The sequence below is a fragment of the Dendropsophus ebraccatus genome, chromosome 4, assembly GCF_027789765.1.
Source record: "Dendropsophus ebraccatus isolate aDenEbr1 chromosome 4, aDenEbr1.pat, whole genome shotgun sequence".
NCBI classification, from domain to species: Eukaryota; Metazoa; Chordata; class Amphibia; order Anura; family Hylidae; genus Dendropsophus; species Dendropsophus ebraccatus.
In genome coordinates, this window is record NC_091457.1 from 23,348,115 (window position 1) to 23,370,479 (window position 22,365).

Sequence of the window (22,365 nt, forward strand, 5' to 3'; positions counted from 1 at the left end):
AGACCCAAATATTATATTCTCCTATTTTCAATAAACTGGTTTCATTCTCAATAATAATTGACTGCATTTTTCACTTTCCTCTTGACACCTTGAAGTGGTACTCCAGCTGGGGCCTATTTTGGGATCTCGCCAAGGAGGAGGTGGCTGAGAGAAAAGACGTTCACTCACCTCCCCGGATCCAGCGGCGGGTCTCATATAGCGGTGCTCCAGTCCCCGGTTCCCGGCAGCTTCCTGGTGTCTGACGCAGGCTCGAGACGTGACGTCTCAAGTCCGCTCAGCCAGTCAGTGACAGAGGCGGGATCCGATTCAAGTCCGCTCAGATCCCGCCTCTGTCACTGACTGGCTAAGTGGACTTCAAAACGTCACGTCTCGAGCCCACGTCAGACACCGGGAAGCAGCGGGGAACCGGGGACCGCGGAAGGGAACCCCCTCTTCCTTTGGATGCCCCCAGTATAAGTTCCCTCTTTCCTCTTGGATGCCCCCAGTATAACTCTCCCCCTCCCCTTGGCTGCCCCCAGTATAACTCTTCTCCCTCCCCTTGGATGCCCCCAGTATAACTCTCCCCTCTCCGCTTGGATACTCCCAGTATAACTCCCCCTCCTACTTGGATGTATATTAAATGAACCCCCCACAGACGCCTTGCATTAACCCCTCAGTGTGTGCTTTGTCGGTGATGGTGAATAATCACAGAGTCTTGGGGATATAGTTGAGTCAGTTTACTACTTGTAAATGTGCAGCAGGTAATACAAGTTCCACAATATAAAATTTTTTTAGTTGAAGGGAATCTGCCAGCTCCTGGTCCCTACCTGAGGTGCTGGCATTGTGCTGTAGCTGACAGCCCCCAGTGAGCATGGTGCCTTTTTGGTAATTTTCCGTGCAGTGGATTATGTACAATCTTATGTCTTCTACTGTACTAAAGAGTCACAGAGCAGTTGTTCGTGCCACACTTTAGCATGCATCCTCCTCCCTCTTCATGAATAATCAATGCTGCCTGGCCTCCTACTCTCTCAGCTGTCAGATTGCAGATCAGTCCTTTGTAGGCAGTTTATGTATGAAAGAATCTCTTTTCTCTAATGTGTTGGAGCTGTGGTCTAGGGGTAACTCACTTGTAGAGTTCTGCCAGCAGTTCATTCTCTTGTTCGAATTCCCTGATGGAAATTAAATAGATGTCTCATAATTGTATCATTTTTAAGGCTATGTTCACACATAGTATTTTTGCTTAGTATTTTGGTCCGTATTTTGCAACCAAAACCTGGAGTGGATTGAGAATACAGAAAGGCTATGTTCTCACACTGTTGAAATTGAGCGGATGGCCGTCATTTAATGGCAAATATCGGACGTTGTTTTAAAATAACAGCAATTATTTGCCATTAAATGAGTACATAACCTTTTTTTTTCTGTGTTTTAAATCCACTTCTGGTTTTGGTTGCAAAATACTGACCAAAATACTGAGCAAAAATACTGTGTGTGAACATAGCCTTAAACATTATACAATAATAAGAAAAAAACGACCTCTATTAAATTTCCATCAAGGGATTCAAACCAGAGAATGAACTGCTGGCAGGTCTCTAGACAGGTCAGTTACCCCTAGACCACAGCTCCAACACATTCTGGAAAAGAGATTCTGTCAGACATAAACTGCCTACAGAGGACTGATCTGCAATCTGACAGTTGAGCGAGCAGGAGGCCGGGCAGCATTGATTAATCATGAAGAGGGAGAAGGATGCATGCCAGAGTGTGGCACGAACAACTGCTCTGTGACTCAGGCTATAGCTCAGGACCGGGCTACGAGTAATATCAGTGCCATCCCCAAGGTGCCAACAGAGCTTGGCAGAGAGAAAAGGAAAAGAGAAAAGAAGGAGAAAAAAAAAAAGGGAAGAGAAGAGAGAGAGAGAGAGAGAGAGAGAGAGAGAGAGAATAAGAAAAACACTGCATACACCACACACGTCAATACAGTACACCTCTGAAAGGGAAGGGATGGAGGTGGGGAAGAACTCAGCAAGGTTAGCGAAAAGGTTCTCATGGAATGCTATTCTCAACCACGAGGAGGTAGCTTAAGAGGTCCCAATGCATCTTTAAGGTGTTCCTTCCGTTACAAGGTGGAAAACCTGTAGGGGTATACAAAAGAGTGAACTTGTTCTCTTGTTAAATGCGTCAGAAGAAACGTCTTCCATTTAAGAAAAAAGTTTCTCAGTATTACGTTCCGCTTCTAAGCGGTCTGCTGCCAAGAAGGCCTTCAGATCTTCAACTACCATAGAGATCATAGGCGGGGAGGGACTGAGCTACTCCCAAAGCAGTATTCTCTTGGCTATCAGTAATACACCATGAACCAAGGGCGGCACCCGTTTCATCCCAGAGGAGTCAACAATTGTAGAATCAATGGACTGGAAAACCAAGGGGAGGGGTTCCTTAGGGAGAGTCAGTTTCCAATGCCTGGCTAATACATCGTGACCTCCTTCCAGAAGGACAGGGACAGTGAGCAGGACCATATACCATGCCAGAAATCCGTGGCCGGGGTCCGGCACTTAGGACAGTGTAGGATTCGGTTCGGGTACAGAGGCCAAGCTGGAAGGTTGAAGCCAAAGTAAGCGTTATGCATCACCTTGAAAAAGGTTTCCCTCCAGACTTCACATAGGACATGCTTCCTGACACTGTCCCAGCCCTCCAGGAGAAAATGGTCTGTTTGTCGATAGATAAGAAATGATCATTAAGGGCCCTGTAGGTTCCTAAGAGGGTTACCTGCCTCGGATCTCCACTTACAAAATCCTCAAATCATTAGAGGATAGCTCCATGGTGAGATTGGCAAGCCTCTTTCTACAAAAGGAGGTTACTTGCCTCATTGCCAGAAAGTAAGGCCCATCTAAGCCATACCTCTGCCGAAGCTCAGCCTTTGTGAGCCACCTTTTTGCCGACATTAGCTGCTTTGTTATCGTTATGCCCTTCTCCCTCCACTCTCTAAATAGAGGGTTTGATCGTCCCTAAGGGAATTCAGGGTGCTGCCAGAGGAGCAACCTCTTGGACATAAGGAATGAAAGGCCAAAAGTTTTTCTGACTGCCTTCCACGCCAGCATTGTATGCCATATAATCAATGACTTTTTGAGGGGGGGGGGGGCGGTAAAGAGGGGACTTTAGAGTGCAGAGAGGAGAGTAGGGACCAAGGAATATCTTTACATTTAAGTAACACTGGGATGGTCTGGAGAGGGTAAAGAAGCTTAGAGAAGCTCATCATCTTAACAAGGTGACACTTGATAGGCAAGTGAAACCACTTTTTTAACTCAGAGCAGACTTTATCTATCGGGGGGGATAGGTCATTTGGTAAAGGGAATGAGGTTCAGCAACGATCTTAATGCCCAGATAGGTAATGTGTGGCTTGACCGCTTTTGATAGGCCTCAAGCTGGTAGCTTCCGGCCCAGATCCAGAATTTCGCTCTGGGTTGGGTTTATTTTATATCCTGGGAAGGAGCCAAATCGGGCAATTTCCCCCAACACCCCATCTAACTGGGCTTTGGGGTCTGAGAGGAAAAGCAAAGCATCATCAGCAAAGAAAGCTACTTTAGCTATTGATTTCCCTACCCTGATCCCCTGATACAGATTGCTGTGCGTCAGATGTCTAACAAGGGGTTCCAGGGCAAAATTAAAAAGTAGGGGAGATAACGGGCAGCCGTGTCTCGTCCCCCGGCATAGCGGGAAGCTAGGAGAGAGTCTGGACGGTAATGCAATGCGGGCCCTCGGCGCACTATATAGCCCCCCAAGAAATGTCCTGAAGGCCCTTGTAATACCCAATCTGTCGAGCACCATCCCGAGCCAGTCTCATCGGACATTATCGAAGGCCTTTTTGGCATCGAGTGCAAGCAGGATAGGAGTTTTGCCTGGATCGGGATGGTGCCGCACCCTATCCAGGACCATCAGGACCTTTCTGATATTGTAAATTGCAGAGCGACCCTTAACAAAGCCTACCTGTGCCTGGCTGATGAGCTCTGGCAGGAGAATGCTCAACCTGTCTGCTAGGATTTTGGAAGGGCTCTTTAGGTCTACATTTATTAATGAAATGGGACGGTAAGATTCTGGGAGCAGGGGGTCTTTGTTGGGTTTTAAGAGGAGTTTTATGTGGGCGGTGTTGGCGTGGAGAGGTACAGTACCTGTATGGAGGAGGCGGTTAAAATAAGCCATCAGATGGCCATCGGAGCGCCTTCTCCATTGAAAGAAGACAATCGCAGACTTTCTCCAGGACCATGCCGAGAACTCTACTGCCCCCTACGTTAAGTGGGAGGCACTTAAATGCGTCCTGCGCGGAGTGCTGATCAAATGGGGGGAACAACTTAAACTAAAAAAGGCACGAGCTTTAACCCGGGCACTTCACAAAGTATCCCAATTTGACCTGGCTCATAAGCAAATGCTATCAAGTCTCAGAACTCAGTACAGAGATCTACTTGCCGCCAGACTCGAAGTGAAACGCCTATTAGAGACTTCCTGGGGTAGAGCACTCCAAGTTTGCAGGAGTCGCTTCTACGAATACGGCAACAAGAGCAGTCGCATGCTAGCCAGGTCGCTGAGGGCACGCTTAGCCCAGTCGCACATACCCCGCATTAAATCCAAGTCAGGTTCCATAGTACACACTACTGATGACATAATCTTCCAATTTCACTCATTCTATTCCGACCTTTACCGTCTCCCACCCCCCTCCTCCATCTCCTTCGCCGTTCCAACCTCTCCCACCCGAGGCCATCTCCTCTTTAGAGGAACCTTTTTCCTCTTTGGAGCTGGCCTCAGTTATAAGCAACCTTCCAGGAGGCAAAAGCCCAGGGCCGGACGGCTATACAAGTTTTATAAAGAACTCCACACACACATTGCCCCTCTTCTGTTACCCGCCTATAATTCCATCTCCTCTACTCTAGCACATGTGGTAGTTCTAGCCAAACTCGGGAAAGACCCCCCACGTTTGTAGCAGTTATCGCCCCATCTCCCTCCTAAATGTTGACCTAAAAATCTATTCTAAACTGATAGCCAACTGCCTCAATGCCCTGTTGCCCTCTCTCATCCACCCAGATCAAGTGGGGTTTGTGCCGGGGAGAGAAGCCAGGGATAACAGTATCAAAACAATAGACCTCATACACCATGCTCCCTTACAGACGCTCCCGATGATGATCGCTGGACGCTGAGAAGGCGTTTGATAGGATCTCCTGGCCCTCCCTGGCACAGACCCTCCACCATATAGGCCTTGGTCCCGTTCTCACATCCAAATTTATGGCGCTTTATAACACCCCAACGGCCCAACTGAAAATTAATGGCACCCTATCTGAACCCTTCCCCATACATAATGGTACTCGCAAGGGGTGCTCCCTATCCCTGCTACTATATGTGTTGGTAATGGAGCACCTGATGGCCTCCTTTAGGGCAGACCCAAATATTCATGGGATCACAGTGGGCGACAGGGAATACAAATGTTAGGCATTTGCCAATGATCTCCTGGTCTACGTTACAGACCCTGTAACCTCTCTCCCTTCCCTACTGACGCGCTGGTCCTCATTTGGAGCATGGTCAAACTTCAAAATGAATCTGCCCAAATTGGAGGCCCTCAATGTTTCCCTGCCTGACACCGTAGCGTCTTCCCTTAAAGCATCCTTTCCTTTTGCCTGGCCCTCCTCTGGAATGACATACTTAGGTATCAAACTCCCATCGGATCTTTCCCTCCTTTTTGCATCTAACTTTATTCCCCTTCTAACGCGTTTCCGTAAGGACTTGGAACAGTGGGACTGTCCAGAATTTTCTTGGTTCGGTAGAATCCGCATTATAAAGATAACATGATACACAACGATAAAGTCAAGCTATGGGTACACTTTGCTCAGTCCCTTTCTTCCAAGTCCATAGCCACGCTCCCCTGGACCTGGTCCCCTTCCTTATCAAATGCCCGCACCATGTCCTTTTCCACACGTCACACCCTGGCCACCCTTCCCACGCGACAATCAAATCTCTCCCTGTTTGACCCTCTTGGGCCCCTATTGCCGATAACCGATCACCCTGAATTTCCCCCAGGGGTATCCTCTGCAACTTTCTTGGGATACTCCAAAACCGCGACCCATCGCTTTGTTCAGTAGCTCGACAAAGGCTCCCTTAAACCTCTTGCCTCCATCCTCAAAGACGACACCCTGGTTGTGCGTGCAACGTTTGCCTATTTGCAACTCAAACATTTCCATTCCTCCATATTGCAGGGTAAACATTTATCCCGTCCCCTCACAGCCTTTGAATGACTTTGTGTTGCTGACTCACCCCCTACGCATACAATCTCTGCCCTATATGGTCAGCTGATTTTTGAAAGATCTCAGGATCTCCCCCCCTATTGTGGGAAATGGGAAGCTGAGCTCGGTAAACAGTTCTCAGAAGAGCAATGGAACAGATGCTTCTTTCTTACCCATAAGGCGACTATTGCCACAAAAGCGCAGGAGACCTGCTACAAAATTGCATGTCGGTGGTATCGGGTCCGCACAGTCCTCCATAAATGGTTCCCCTCGGTTTTTGATGAGTGTTGGAGATGTGGCAACGCACCGGGAACTATGTCTCATATTTGGTGGGGCTGTCCCCGGCTTCAATCATATTGGAAACCGATATTGCAGCTAATCTCTGAGATCACAGGCGTACACATCCCCAACACCCCTGAATCCATGCTCTTGTTCATGTTCCCCATGTCCCAGGGGAAATGTAAGAAATCTCTCACACGACATTTATTACAGGCAGCCAAAACTGTAATCCCCAGACACTGGTGCTCCCCGGACGTCCCGACTTTGGAGGAGTGGTTTAAGGAGGTCACACACATACAACACATGGAAGATCTCCTTGCCACATCCCCTAAGGAAGTCACCGCTAACACGTCCACGTGGTATGCATGGTTAGACTTCCTTGCATCACAAATTTTTTAGACTCAGCTGTTGTACTGTACTGTCCCCTTTGTGTATCTGCGGCATAGACTCTATCGCAAGTTAGCATTGCCCGTTTATGCAGACCCACTTTGATGAGATGCCCCAGCTACTCTGATGATTGTTACCTCTCTTACTGAGTTAATAAGCTAGAGCAACATTTCAGGTGTTCTGCTCTCTGTGTTTGTTATATATCCTGTTGTCAAAGAGGTTTCTAGTATTTTATACTCTGTTTTTATGTATGAAAAAGTAAAACCTTTAATAAATAGTTGGATTTGAAAAAAAAAATTATTCTCTATTGAACCCGTCCAGGGCTGGGGCCTTGCAATTCGCCAGTTCTTTGATGGCAGACCGGACCTCATCCTCCGAGAAATCTGCATTTAGTGCCTCTTGCTGGTCTGCTGAGATAGAAGGGATATGCCCTGAGTCAAGTCAAGCTCCTGAGTCCCCCACCTGGGGTGGTGCAGCATAGAGGTGAATATAGTAGTCTTTCAGGAGTTTTATTATTTCAGTGGGGTCACTATGTTGGGTCCCCGCAGAGTCTAGTAAGGAGGATATAAATTGAGGAGAGTATTGGCCTTTTGCTAATTTAGCCAGGAGCTTCCCCGACTTATTGCCAAACCTGAAGTCCTCAGCCCTCAAACGGTCGGCTGAGGTCTTGACCTTTCGTTCAGCCCAAAGGTCAAAATCTGACTTGGCTAACTTCCATGCATCACATTTGGCAGAAGTGGGGGAAGAAAGGTAAGATGAGTAAGCGGTGCGTAGCTTTTCACTAGCGGTCTTGTATTCCACCCAGGTGCGCTTTTTCAGGACAGACATATATGCCATCACTCTGCCTCTCAGGACCGCTTTGGCCATTTCCCAGTACAATTTCGGGTTCGAAAGGTGGCCTGAGTTATCAGATGAGAACTCAGCCCACCATACTTTGAGAATATTAACAAACTTCTCATCCTGCACCATATATTCGGGGGAACCTCCAAACAAATTCTTGTACTTTCCTGTAAGAACTTGAAAATTCTATGGAGATTGGTGAGTGGTCCGAGATCACCATCTGATGTATCTCCGACCTTTCCACCTTAATCACCAAAGAAGCATTGGTGCACAAGTAGTCGATTCTTGACCATGATTTATGAGCATGGGAGAAGTACGTATATTCACAATCTGCGGGGTGTTGTAAACGGCACAGGTCCTGAAGATCCGCCGAGGCCAGAAAGGACAGGAGGACTTTATCCGTGGAACAGGGCAGCCTGGTGTAGTCTTTCGGACCTTTTCTATCGTCCCCCACGCTCACTACCGTGTTAAGGTCACCCCCCGTTATCTTGTTCAGTACCGTATCAGTCATGAGTCGAGACCCCATCTCATCAAAAAAGTGCCTGTTTTCACCATTTGCACCATAGATATTATGTAAGATATAATCAATGCCCTCCACATTGAGAGTTACCTGAGCCCACCTGCCCTCTTGATTGTGTTCATGAGAACTTGTGTCCAAAGTTCTTATTGAGTAAGATAGTGTCAGGAACCGGTGACACCAGACACACAGAGACAGTGATCCCTAAGCTCAGCCCCGCCCACTAACTCTACCTACTTGCCCCCCTAGGCTAAACCCTAGGGCAGCAACGGGGCGGCGGTCCCTGTACTGGCTTGGTGGGACAAAAAGACAAGACAGACAAAACACAATTAAGAATGGTCGACAGTCCGGGTCACAACAATCGGGCAGAGCAGTACAAAAACACAATCCAAAAAGCAAGGTCAATAAACAGGCAAACAGGTCAGAGGCAGGCAGCAAACAAGCGAGGTCAAAAGAAACTAAGCAGGAGTCAGGAGAAACCAGAAAACAGAACACACAAGCAGGCAGGGACTAAGTCAATAACCGGCCAGGCACAGGCAGAAGCTGAAATCTTAAATAGGAGACCAGGAACCAAGTCCAGAAGATGATAGGAGGGACCAGCTGTCAATCACTGAGGCAAAGGCAGGTTAACCGTTACATGACCAGGAAAGCTTAGAAGCACAGACATGGGTGGGGCAGGGAAAACAATTAGCAGACCAGAAGAAATAAGACCTAGTTCAGACAGGGCAAAAACAAGGCAAACAAAACACAGAATAAATGGAAGATTATGGCCAAAATCGCAGAGGTCGAATCTTCGCAGCAGAGGGTGGCACTGATGCCTTTTCAGGCGCCATCATGACATTACCCCCCCTTTTATGAGGGGCCTCTGGACCCTCACCAGACCCAGGAGGAAAAGGACCTCTTACAATACATGTCTCAACATCGCTAGAGATCTCATTGTCCGTCTCCCATTCATCAGAATCCGACTCCAAGAGATAGGTAACCGGTCTCCTGACAGATTCCCCCATAACTGCTCAAATCAATACCAGACATAGATCCAAATTCTGCCTTACATGAGGACACAGACCTAGTACCATCACCAGGATATACAGAGCCAATTTCCACATTGCATGAATTAGACATGGTATCCTCGGCGGGACCCACAGAGCCAACTTCCACATTACATGAAGTCACAGATATAGCATTGGTAGCTTCATCAACAGGATAATGCACATCAAGACCACCCACAAGTACCTGGGCGCCCAGATGACTATACTGGTTGTCATCTGGACGCTGATGACCTGGCTTCGGGGGACGCTTGGTACAATAGCTGATGAAATGTCCACTTTCTCCTCAGTAAAAACAGAGTCCATTCCTTCTTCTGAGTTCCTTACGGGCCAGAGATCTTTTAATTTTGCCCAGTTCCAGAGGTTCCTCCATGGTGACCAGAGGATGAGACATAGTATGCAGAGGTTTGGAGGGGACAGAAGAAGGAACATTATCGACACAGGAGTGGTCTGGGCGTGGTCTTAGCATGCGATCAATGGTAATCGCCAGGGAAATGGCTTCTTCAAGGGAGCTAGGGGTAGGGTGACTGACCCAAGCATCTCTGAACGTCACATATGTGTTCAGGTCCCCAGAACACTTGTCAGGCTCCTTGAGTGTGACCACAGGGGTGGCAGGAGTGGTAGCTGGTAGCTGCTGGGCCAATAGCTGGACCTGTTTGGCCAGCTCAAAAACAAGGTTAGCAAGACCCTCAAAACGGACAGATAACTCCTGTGCTGAGTCCATTACTGGCCACAGGTAAGGAGTTAAAAAAATATTGTACGGCCGGTTATTATGTCAGGAACCGGTGACACCAGACACACAGAGACAGTGATCCCTAAGCTCAGCCCCGCCCACTAACTCTACCTACTTGCCCCCCTAGGCTAAACCCTAGGGCAGCAACTGGGCGGCAGTCCCTGTACTGGCTTGGTTGGACAAAAAGACAAGACAGACAAAACACAATTAAGAATGGTCGACAGTCCGGGTCACAACAATCGGGCAGAGCAGTACAAAAACACAATCCAAAAAGCAAGGTCAATAAACAGGCAATATGGTCAGAGGCAGGCAGCAAACAAGCGAGGTCAAAAGAAACTAAGCAGGAGTCAGGAGAAACCAGAAAACAGAACACACAAGCAGGCAGAGACTAAGTCAATAACCGGCCAGGCACAGGCAGAAGCTGAAATCTTAAATAGGAGACCAGGAACCAAGTCCAGAAGATGATAGGAGGGACCAGCTGTCAATCACTGAGGCAAAGGCATGTTAACCGTTACATGACCAGGGAAGCTTAGAAGCACAGACATGGGTGGGGCAGGGAAAACAATTAGCAGACCAGAAGAAATAAGACACAGTTCAGACAGGGCAAAAACAAGGCAAACAAAACACAGAATAAATGGAAGATTATGGCCAAAATCGCAGTCTTTGGCGCAGAGGTCGAATCTTCGCAGCAGAGGGTGGCACTGATGCCTTTTCAGGTGCGATCACGACAGATAGGTACTCCTGCTTTGCCATCTATGGCTGGGGAGCCATATATATCTCCCACCCAGAGCTTTCTCATGCGCACCATGTCATTTTCACCAATATGGGTCTCTTGTAATAGGGCTACATCGGTGTGAAGTCGTTTCAAGTGACGCAGTACCTGAATGCGCGTGTTAGGAAACCGAAGCCCCTTCACATTGCAGGAGACCACCTTCATCAGGAGAACTACCTAAGGGAAGACCACGAGGAAACACCACAGGGAACGGACAACAATCAGACAGAACACGAGACTGCCCACCTAGACAAACCAAAACACTAAGCAGAACAAAACAGACAGCAACGAAAAAAAAAAAAAAAAAGGAGGAGAGAGAGAGAAGGAAAGAAAGAAAAAGAGAGAAAATAAGGCTCCTGGGATGATCAGAAATGAGGATCAATTCAGGAGGACCAGAGCACCACTTAAGTACACTCTAGAGGGGAGTTTAAAGATTCCCTAGGCACAGTGGTCAAGGACTTTCCTTTTTTTCTGGCATAACGGGCCCCGTAATCCCCGGAGATCATAAAATGGTCAAGTTATCCAGGTCACAGACCGGCAACCCCAGCCAGGAACCCCCACTCCCCCCAGCAACTCCACAGCAGATATCCCCCCCCCAAACCCGTATTTACCACTAGGCACCCGTGGTCCGGTGCCTAGGGCAGCACCTTGCAGGGGGGCAGCACCAGGGAGCAGGGGGACAGAAAAAACTATTTTTTTTTGTTTTTATTTTTTTAGTTTCCCTCCTCCCATTCAAACTTGCCAGTAAATCTGGTGTCTTTTCCAGGGGGGTGAGGGGTATGGTGGTATTGGTCAGGTCTGGTATCGCCAATAGGTGCGTCAAGATGGGGCATCTTCAGGTTTAGTGCCTAGGGCAGCAGCAGCTGTTAATACAGCCCTGCCCCCCCCCCCTTTCTTCATGCTATTTGAAGAGAGAAGTGCCGCCTGAGTATGGCATCTGAAGCCCCTCGGAATTACCCAGAAATCTAGAGAGAGATACTGAAAAGTTTAGTTGCTTCCCCACCCATCACCAGATAGGGAGAGATATATAGATGAGGCAGCCCATAAACCATGGGGCAAACAGTTGCTTCCCACAATCCCATGACTACAATAACATAACCCCCTCCCAACAAACTGCCCTCTCAAGCAGGAACCCAAACACACAGACAACATAAGACTCAGAGAGTCAGAACTGTCTCCTGTTCTTGAAGAAAACCAGGCGTCACTCACAACCTGGTAAAATTAACCTCAGAGCACACACAAAACAACGTGCATCCTTGTAACGGAACCCACACACTCTCTAAGCATGGGATAAGAGAGAAGTAAGACAGTCCATGTGTCTATCAGGCAGTCAAGTCCATCTTCACACGCTGCCCCAATTCTGGCAGACTCAGCGATGCTGGGCAGAAGACATGGATCCGTCCGGACTCAAATTCCTCGATGGAGGGTCACGGTGCACAGCTTGATCTGGAGGGGCCAGGGCTGGAGACTGAGGGGACCGGTCACCCAAAGATGAGAACGTAGACAACACATCCAACTCTGCCTCCTCTGTGGACTGGAAAGTGGAGAAGGTGCCATCTTCAAAGTGCATCCGCCGCAGCGCCGGGTACTGCAGTTGGAAACGAATCTTACGATGATACAATTCGGAACACAGCCTGCTAAAGGCCCGTCTGCGCCTGGCGACCTCTGCTGAATAGTCCTCGAATAGCAAAATGGTATGGCCCGTATTTTGAGAGGATTGTTGCGCCTCTTAAAGGCCCGCATCAGCTCCTGCTTATCATTATAGTCTAAGAGTCTCAAAACAACCTGTCTGGGTCTGGATGGCTGAGAATTTGGGGAGCGCGCAGCTGCCATGGGGTCAGGTCCCACCCTGTGAGCTCGTTCCACGCAGCAGAAGTGCTGCAGCTTCAGGGCTTTAGGGAGCTCTCTTTCACACAGGGCATGGAGGTCAGGTGACCTAATGGACTCAAGCAGGCCCACCATACGGAGGTTATTGCGCCGTGTGCGATTTTCAATTTCATCGATCTTCCTCCACAGGTGCGCATTTTCTTCCCTCAGATTGTCTATGTTCACTCCCTCATCCTCACATCTATTTTCTATATGTGACACACGCTGTTCCATAGTGTCTATCCAGGCAGCTGTAGCTGACACCTCCGCCTGTAGCTTAGCAAAGGAGGCCTGGATAGCCGCTTCCACAGTCTCTTGGATACCGGCTAAGAGCCGCCACGTCACCTCCTCAGCCAGGAGGGAGTAAACAAGGGGCACGTAGTGAGTGATCACTTTCGGTCCCTAATTGGTGCGGTCCGGTGGCCAAGGCTCTGTATTGGCAAGGTCTGGGACTGGCGGAGCGCTGCTACTCGCAACCAGCCATGTCAGCGCCGGAACTGGAAGTCACCAGTCATCTGTTTTGCTTCAAAGCCTTCAAACACCTCCTGGCATTACTCATGCAACACCTCCTGGCAATACTCCTTCAGCATCTTCAACACACCTTCAATCACCTCCTGATTTCGTGGCAATCCCAGCGCCACCTGCTATGCCCAAGCCCCCGGTGCCAGTGAGACAACTAGGCCACAAGTATCCTGAGGTGGGACCGCCTCCATCCACTCCATTACCAAAGTGGGCCCTTGGAGATAAGCCAAAGCAGCTCCAAGACTTCTGCAGAGATCTCATCCCTTGGAAGCTGTCACCCTTCTGTCATCCGGTGGTGGAGACAGGTGATGCTCAGCGAGAGTTCATGCTCAGGTGATCAGCTCATCCAAGTCTCTTATACAGCACATCCTCTTATGAGCACATCCTCGTCAGCTGCACAGCTGTAAAGAGGTCATACCTGCCTGCCACCAAGCATAGTGTCAAGGAGGGAGAGATAATAGAATACACCCCATTTATGAGAGGCCGCGAGAAATGTGCAGCAGTGACAAGGCCTTATAACTATATCCAGCAACCCTTCAAACCTACTGTGTCTCAAGACTGTAATGAGAACTAGGAGCAGTATTACTGGTGGAAAGCCATTGAAGAAAAAGTGTTTGTGGTCACATCTGCAGGGGCCAAAGCACCAACACCACCAGAGAAAGTTGTCAGGCAGAAAACCGCAACAGCTGCATCAGCTACTTTAACAGATTTCTGTATTGTCTTCCAAGTGCAACCCCAAGTCACCTACAACTTTTGCTGTGACCTCTACTCCTACATCTGTGACAACCACTGCTTCATCAGCTATGTGGAAACCTTCATTTGCTGCAAGAGAAGTGGAACCAGATGACTGCTACCGGAGCAACCCAGGAGGAAGGTATCTACTGCTCCTACAGTCTTAAAAAAGGAGTAAGGAGTGTCCATGACACTCCAACAAAGATGGACACTCTGCTGAGCCAAGTTAAGCCACAATGGCTCCCTTAAATTTTGTGTATCCTCAGTTAGCAACATTTCCTGTTCAAGCTATTGTGTCCGGCCTAGCCGTGTTCCCCTTTGCCTTGAATACCCTTTCTTGTAAGGATCAAGCCTCACTATTACTTGTGTTGCTATAAAAGAGACTGACGCATCATAGCACCACTGAGGGTGTAAAGGGACTGATGCATCCGGAGTTCCAGTTTGCTCAGAAAATTGTTGCATTATGGACGATCTCACCATTACCTACTGCAAAAGTTATTTGTGTACTTTTATATGTATATTTAGTATTATTATGATATAACACTTTCTGTTCCTTAACCTTTTGTGCAAACCTTTTTCTCCAGGTGTTACGCAGTGGACGGCTTTTCTCATGTGGGGGAGTATGTGGTGTCCCACCACGGCGTGTTTCGTGTTCTACTCCTTTCGCAAAAGCTTCCTCTCTATGTTCAGTGGTGATGAAGGTAGCATTCTCTAGTCTCACCGCTAGATGTCAGATATATATATATATATATATATATATATATATATATATATATATATGCTCTTATGGATTGCACAGCTGTAGATAACAAAAGGTTACTGTTTCTTATGTATTATGCACTTTTGTTGTCCAATTGAGATGCTCTTTCTTCCTGAACCTATCACTTTTCTTCTTTCTCTCCGACACATTCCTTTCCACCACTCACAGGGTAGTTTACTTAAAGTGACACTGTTATCCTTTTTTTGCCTTCTGACTTCTCTACACAGGTGTAAAAGTTAAGTGTTAGGTGTAGCAGTTTTCATACCTTATTTTATATCAGACGTCATGGTGCTTGTTCAAGTAAAAAGTGATCTTTATCAACTGCAGATTGTGCTGAATGGGCGGGGCTTCGTGGCAACAGCACAATTTAGCCCCGCCCACAGCACTACTGTTGACCCCCGCCCCTCCATGATGTCATAAGCTAAAGCTTTGGCTATCCAGGCATGAGGAGAAAGGTAGTTTAGCAACAGCTGGAGGGCCCTATCCCTGCTGTAAAGTAAAACTTATAAACTTATTTTTATAAATTGGTATTTATCCTTCCTCCCCCCAACTCATTAAGAAGCTTTCCAACAGGGGTCCTGGGAAATGGAAACCCTTTAGATAATCACTTGCTTAAGGTGTCAAGTGTAAGTAAGTAAAAAATACACTCAATTATTATTGAGAATAAAACCAATTTATTGAAAATAGAGGAAATACGACATTTGGGTATTTAGTAAGCAGCAATAGTCTGATCCAGCCAGGATCTCAGGGCGGTAACTCTAGCGAAAACTGTAGGAGAAGAAGTAGGACAAACAGGATTTCCCCAGGATACAACACCAGCCACGGTCCAAGCTCCATTTCTCTGGCATACAAGAGGCCCACCGGAGTCACCCTGAAAATTAGAAAAAAAGTAGTATACAGTATATGTATAAATAAAATCTCTAGTCTATGGCTTATGTTAGGTGCACAACAGCTTCTTTACATGAGCTCCAGTATACTGGCAAACACTTACAGATCTGTCACACAGGGGTAGTCAGATGCAATAGCTACATGTGAACGGGGAATACATACACATATAGGAGACCTGCAGATGTTATTTATGGCTCCTCTGATACTGACCCATATAAATGATATGTTCACTACACATGAATAATAATAATAATAATAATAATAATAATAATAATAATAATAATAATAATAATAATCTTGCTGCACCTGTAGGCACTTATTGCTTCCAGTGTTACATAGAAAGGTCTATCAGTAATGGGATTAGAGTAAATGTGATTGTTGTTCTTGAACTATATTTGCAATTTCATGTAACTTTTCAGGATCCTCTGCTGCATGTACATAAGAAGTAACACTATATCTGGCCATAACATAACTTGTATGTGGCAGTTATACCTGTTATACCTGTTCATTTCTAATTCTCACTTATTCCTGATTTACTGAATGGACACTAGCTGTTATGATGTCCTCCATACTCTGCACACATTCACAGAAGAGGGGATCCTGCTTCACTTTGTCTCTATTGTTTACACTCAGAAAAGGCAGCAGCATGGAGGACAATACAGAACACTTCTGATCAGCTGTGAGTTCAGCACTGGGAGAAGTGTACCTCTTGTTACATCTAATCAATATCTCTCCCCCTCCCCTTTATATACATTTTTGTTTAGCTGACCTCGATATGGACTTGAGCAGTTTATGAAGTAGCCTTATAAGAAAATGTTAAGAGGCATTTCTTACAGTTTCTTGTACTATCAATGTAAGTGCAGTTTGCTGTGACTGTGGGGCCTATTCAGATTAGTCTGCAATATCTGGAAAATTGTGAGTAAAGTAGATAATAGACAGGACATACCTTGCAGGATGAGGCTCCAGATGCTCCGGCACAGATCATGCTGCTCTGGATTGCTGGATCTTTGCTTCCGAAGTGTTTCTGACAGTCAGTATTGGTGAGAAGAGGCAGAGCCACCTGCTGCAGTTTGCTTGGTCTTGTTTGTGCTGAAAGTCAAAATAACATTGAGGTTGACCTACATATTATCTCTGGGATTCTGAAAAAAAAAGGTGACGTCATGTTATATCCATCCTGGTATATTACTATTACTTACCTACACCATTTATGTATCCCCATCCAGTAGTGACACATCTCTCCCCTGCACTGAATACATCAGCACTAGCGGCAATGCACACAGGGGACACACGAGCGGTGATAGTAGCAGGGCTGCTCAGCTTCACAAGCGCAATGTCATTTGTAATGGTGTAAGGGTTATAGTCGGGGTGGTTGACGACCTGTGAAATAAATCTGCCTTAAAATCCCTTAATGGAAAATTGTTATTAGTGAAAAGAATATTCAGAACATGTGTGTAGTGTTTCCGCTTACCCGAGCAATGGATTTAGTCTGAATAGGCTCAGCAGAGGAGGAGAAGTCATATTCACCCAGAACTACACGTTCAGAGGTTCTGTATATAGAGATGTACAACCATATTAGCTGCCACAATAAGTTCTCATGTCTTATATTGATGAGATGTACAGTACTCCAGTGTCATACATGTACAGTATATACCATGTATACCATTTACAGCCGTTATGAGCGTATTCACTTTATTTATGTATGGATAATAATGTTCTGTTGTGATCATTGTGATTTCTGCACTGTTGTTTATACAGCAGGAGTTACACAGCGGACTCGCTTTCCGTTCAAAGAATCAACATGTTAATTCTTTGGGCAGATTTCACTGGGACTTTGAATGTCCGCTTTCCGCTCACATTCTACTCGAATAGTGCTTAAATATCGCTCAAAATCGACGCCTATTCCGCCAGAGCTGAAGAGGAAATTTCAAGCAGAAAACTTTCCTCTTTAATTCCTCGCCTGTTCCTCAGTGAGAACAAACCCTAAGTGAATACTTTCCTATCTATACTATCTAAGTATCTATACTATATACTTGTTCAGTGTCTGAACCTCTAATGCACATCATTGAGTTATATGATGTCAGAATCCATATACTGAATACTACAGAAAGTAAAAAAGATAGAACGCTGAAATCCTATAACACTTGGTAGGATGCCATGAACATCCTTTATCGGCCAACTTGTGGAGGTCCCAGCTGGCAGCATGTGGGTGTCTGACCTCACAGATCCCCATCTAGTCGGTCTTCTCTATGGCCCAGAGGGATTTCAGAAGAGCTTTACTATAATATATATGATACATGACTTACCTGACATCACAGTGAGCAGCAGTGAGAACCCAGAGATCGCTGATCAGAGAACCCCCACAGTAGTGGGCTCCAGTGCTGGTCTATAGATGTGTAATAAAAACCATCAGAACAAGGTTCAGCTTTGATTTCATTTTTCTATTGTGCTATTCCTCTTTATAGTTCTTTAATCAGACATCTTCTATATAAGAATTCCCAATACACTAGAAAACATACAATAGTCCCCAGTGATGTTCATTGAGAAGTCTATTAACAATCCACAATCTCGGAGTAGTTATATTCTGGCAGTATTGGGTAGCATTGTATTTCTGTAGTAAGTAATCCCCAGCTGCCACTATTCTAATGGTACTAGAAACAAAATATAAGACAGCGCTCCATAGCGTAACTCAGACAGGGCTGAAGTGGTGAAAGTAAGCACATAGAACTCTCACCTGAGTAGGTTGTGCTGATGTAAGGCACAACTCTTACTGATAGCATGTGAATGAACCGCAGCCACTCCCGACTAATCCCCACAGGGATTAAAGACAGTCAGTATCTTCCTCCACTCCAAGGCGGGTAAAACAGGCGCAGGTCCAAGAGGTAATAGTGATATAAAATATCATAAAATTTATTATAAGAATTATGCCAGCGACACAACGCGTTTCGAGACTGGTCCGGTCTCTTTTTCAAGTGTCTAATACCATAATAATACAAAGGCACATATATAGAGAGAGAAAAATTTTTTTTTAAGGGTGGAACCACCACTGCTTACATCATCATAGGGAGGATCAAGCAAGGGTTGCATATAAAAATATGCACAGTCATCGTCAACTATGTCCGAGATTATAATGATAAAGATATGTCTATTTTTAAAGTGGATTTATATACATGAGAGAGTTTTTTATGGTAGCATATTATGTTTTTGGAGGGTAAGGGTTAACCCTTGCTTGATCCTCCCTATGATGATATAAGCAGTGGTGGTTCCACCCTTAAAAATTTTTTCTCTCTCTATATATATGTGCCTTTTGTATTATTATGGTATTAGACACTTGATAAAGAGACCGGACCGGTCTCGAAAACGCGTTGTGTCTCTGGCATAATTCTTTTAATAAATTTTATGATATTTTATATCACTATTACCTCTTGGACCTGCGCCTGTTTTACCCGCCTTGGAGTGGAGGAGGATACTGACTATTCCAATGGTTCCTGGGTAACTATTAATCTTGTAATAATTACTTAAAGCGGTTATCCCCTTTCTTTCAAATCAACTGGTTTCAGAAAGCTATATAGATTTGTATTTTACTTCTATTTAAAAATCAAAAGTCTTTCCATACTTATTAGCTGTCGTATGTCCTGCAGGAAATGTTGCTCTCTTCTCAGTCTAACACAGTGCTCTCTGCTGACATCTCTGGCCGAGACAGAACTGTCTAAAACAGGAGCAAATCCCCATAGAAAACATCTCCTGCTCTGGACAGTTCCTGACATGGACAGAGGTGGCAGCAGAGAGCACAGTGTCAGACTGAAAAGAAAACAACATTTTCTGCAGGACATACAGCAGCTGATAATTATGGGAAAACAAGACTTTTAAATAGAGTAAATAAGAAATCTTTATAACTTTCTGAAACCAGTTGAGTTGAAAGAAAAAGATGTTTGCTTGATAACCCCTTATAATCCAAGATGAAAGAACAAGGTACAAGCTGCTTCTGGGATCTGTAGACATGTATATAGCTATGTAACCCAACACACTGACTAATACTTCCTTATAGTAATATATAATAGTAATATATGGAGGATACAATGTTAGTTTCTTGAAGGCAATTACTCTATGGAGCAGATCTACATAGGATTGAATTTCACCTGCTCAGTCTACTTTGTGTTATGATTGGCGGCCATAGTGAGTGTCAGAAATCTCTTACATGTCTTTTTTCTCTCTTGATTTTATATAGTGGATATTAAAATAAGTAAATTATACAGTATATAAGATCCCAGTACATTACCTGCAGAGACACCTGCCATGGCCACGACCCAGAAACTGCATCCTCACCATTCACAACCCTGGCATAACCAGAAATGACTGGCTTGATGCTTGGCACACCACAACCTGAAGAATAAGTACATAATAGCTATCAATGGAAGGAACTAGTCATCTCCATAATATATTATAATACTGAATGCCTATACTTACCATAGCTGCCCCCTAACAGGACAAAGCAGGACAGAAGCCACAGAAATGCCATAGTGAGAAGAGGAGGAAGAACGGGATTTGTGCAGCTTATATACCCACAAGTAGCCAATCACACATAGAGCTTTCCTAGAGATAGGAGCGTCCATGTTCTTATCACACAACCTTGTACTGATATAGAAAATGTCGAAATGTGGAGGTAAAGGAAACTTTGTGTGTGTGAGACAGGTGTTACCAGAGGAGCGGGACGTCATTGTATCTACATTATGTGACCAGTTATTTATAGCCATATTAGGTTATTATGCAGTGTCCCAGAACATGCAGACTAGTTCCTGGATTTCTGGTGCCTAAAACTGATCAGCATATTCTAGATATAGTGGAGCCAATCCTTTATAGCATTAAGCATTATAACATTAGCAAGTGTTAAAGGAGAATTCCACCCAGGAGCTAAAAATGAAATCCTCCCAAACCAGGCTGATCTTCCTTACCGAGACTCCCAAAGTATTTTGAGCCATCTACCATCTTTTTAGCTACAACCTTTCCTGAGTTCCTATATTTCCCATAATGCATCGCTTCTCCCTGATTGGTCCGTTCACGTATCTGCCCCATTGACCTTCTTTTCTGCTCACTTCTTGTCGTTACCATGTTGCACAGTAAACACAGGACCTGCAACTGAAAAAAAGCAGAGCGGACCAGTCCCTGACAATCCCCTACTCATGCAACACCTCCTGGCATGGGGTAATGTTCCCTCTGTTTCTTCAGTGGGCAGGGTTATAATTGCTAACCTAAACCATTGAAGGGACGGATAACACATGAGCCACGTCTCGGAAGGAGCGAGACAGAGTTGACTCTGTTACGCTCATCTTCTTTTGCATCGGGGGTGGAGGGGCTCATTGGGGGGTAGTCAGGAGAAATTGCTTCAAAACGGCTTAGAACAGGTAATTACTTGCTTTGAGCAATATATAGAGCTGTCGGGTCGGCTATTTAACAATGCAAAAAATTTTGGGGGAAGAATACCCCTTTAATGTTATTTCCCTGCCCCACAAATCCTTGTCTCCAGGCCTATATTTTACTGGTCTTAGAAACAGCTCATTGACCATCATTGTTGTTCGCAGTGGGCTACCTGGCCAGGAGTGGCATGTCCCCCCCCCCCACTCCCAAGTATACTGGCACAAGGCTTTGCAGAGAGCACTAACTTGAGTAGAGTAGGTTAAGGGACTGTCTTGGGGCGTTGCCTTATAAATGAAGAACTCTGTTGGAATTCCTTGTGCTGTGTGCGTGACTTGGTGAAGAATCTCGTACTCACAGTTAAGACTGAGAAAGAGGAAGAAGAAGATCACCTTATGCCAGAAGAGCCCACAGAGTGTTAGGTCTGGTAGTACTAGTCCCAGGGTTCAATGACTGGGTATAGCTTACCCCTCAAGGTTTCCAGAGTGGGTTAAGTAGGTACGCACTTTGCTCCACAGAAGACTGTTCCCTTTTCTAGATAGTCCTGACTAGATCCAACATGGTTATCTCAGGCGTAGGCAAGGTTTATCCCAGATGACAGCTACCCCACCATTGGGTTTAGCAATGAATACTTGTTGCTAGAAAGTCTCTCATAAGAATCTGTAACCTGTGGCTCCGGACAAGGTCCTGGCCCTCAGACTAGGCTTGGTTATAAACCTCAGTGGGAACTCTTGCTTTAACTGTATCTCTCTCTCCACCATCCACTAAACAGGACCCTCCAACTTCGCTGAGATACCTTTTTAACAGGTGAAAAATAAAACTAAGTGGCACACCGGTATTGGGACACTACAATATTATTCTGTAGTCTATGGGCTACAAGTGCAGTGTCCTACTCGCTGATTTCCCAGTATCTTCATCAGAGATTTGTTTAAAGAAAATCTTACCTGTACTGCCCTGTTGTCCAATACATGAACAGATATACACAAACCGATATGCTTAAATTTTTTTTATCCAAAATTTAGGAAATACAAATGCATAATGGTATATTCATCTAACACATGTGTTGATTAGTCCAGATGCTAGACGAGAGAACAACGTCCTTTTTTTAAAGCTCAATCAAAACGCTGTCATCTCCTCGATGGTGAATGGCGTTGCCGGAGCAGACGCCGATGTCTGCGACGTTTCATGGATTCACTCCACTTCCTCAAGCATCACGTGACCATGCCCACCACCAGTATAAAAGCTAGAAAGCATTGCGAGACTACCCTAGCTACGGATACAAGTAAGGTACATACAATATCTCATATATTTCGCCATTACATCATCAATCTAAAAGCTGCAACATCAGTTTAAAACATTTCTATTATCTAATCCTTAA

The 22,365-nt window shown here is 45.6% G+C and overlaps 1 protein-coding gene across 1 annotated transcript; it reads right to left on the reverse strand.

Moving 5' to 3' along the window:
- Window positions 1-15,399: 15,399 nt before the first annotated feature.
- On the reverse strand, window positions 15,400-20,094 carry LOC138789234 (chymotrypsinogen 2-like). Its single transcript, XM_069967841.1, has 7 exons — window positions 20,043-20,094; window positions 19,855-19,958; window positions 17,882-17,961; window positions 17,047-17,125; window positions 16,775-16,955; window positions 16,525-16,667; window positions 15,400-15,561 (listed from the first exon to the last, which is right to left on the reverse strand). Exons 1-7 carry the CDS (start codon window positions 20,092-20,094, stop codon window positions 15,400-15,402), a joined length of 801 nt encoding a protein of 266 aa, XP_069823942.1.
- Between the last annotated feature and the right edge of the window lie 2,271 nt (window positions 20,095-22,365).

Coding starts and splice junctions, on each gene's coding strand:
- LOC138789234 (XM_069967841.1), bottom strand. CDS start 20,094: ATGGCATTTCTGTGGCTTCTGTCCTGCTTTGTCCTGTTAGGGGGCAGC. Junction 19,959..20,042: donor CCTGTTAGGGGGCAGCTATG/GTAAGTATAGGC, acceptor CTTATTCTTCAG/GTTGTGGTGTGCCAAGCATC. Junction 16,668..16,774: donor GGGATACATAAATGGTGTAG/GTAAGTAATAGT, acceptor TTTGACTTTCAG/CACAAACAAGACCAAGCAAA.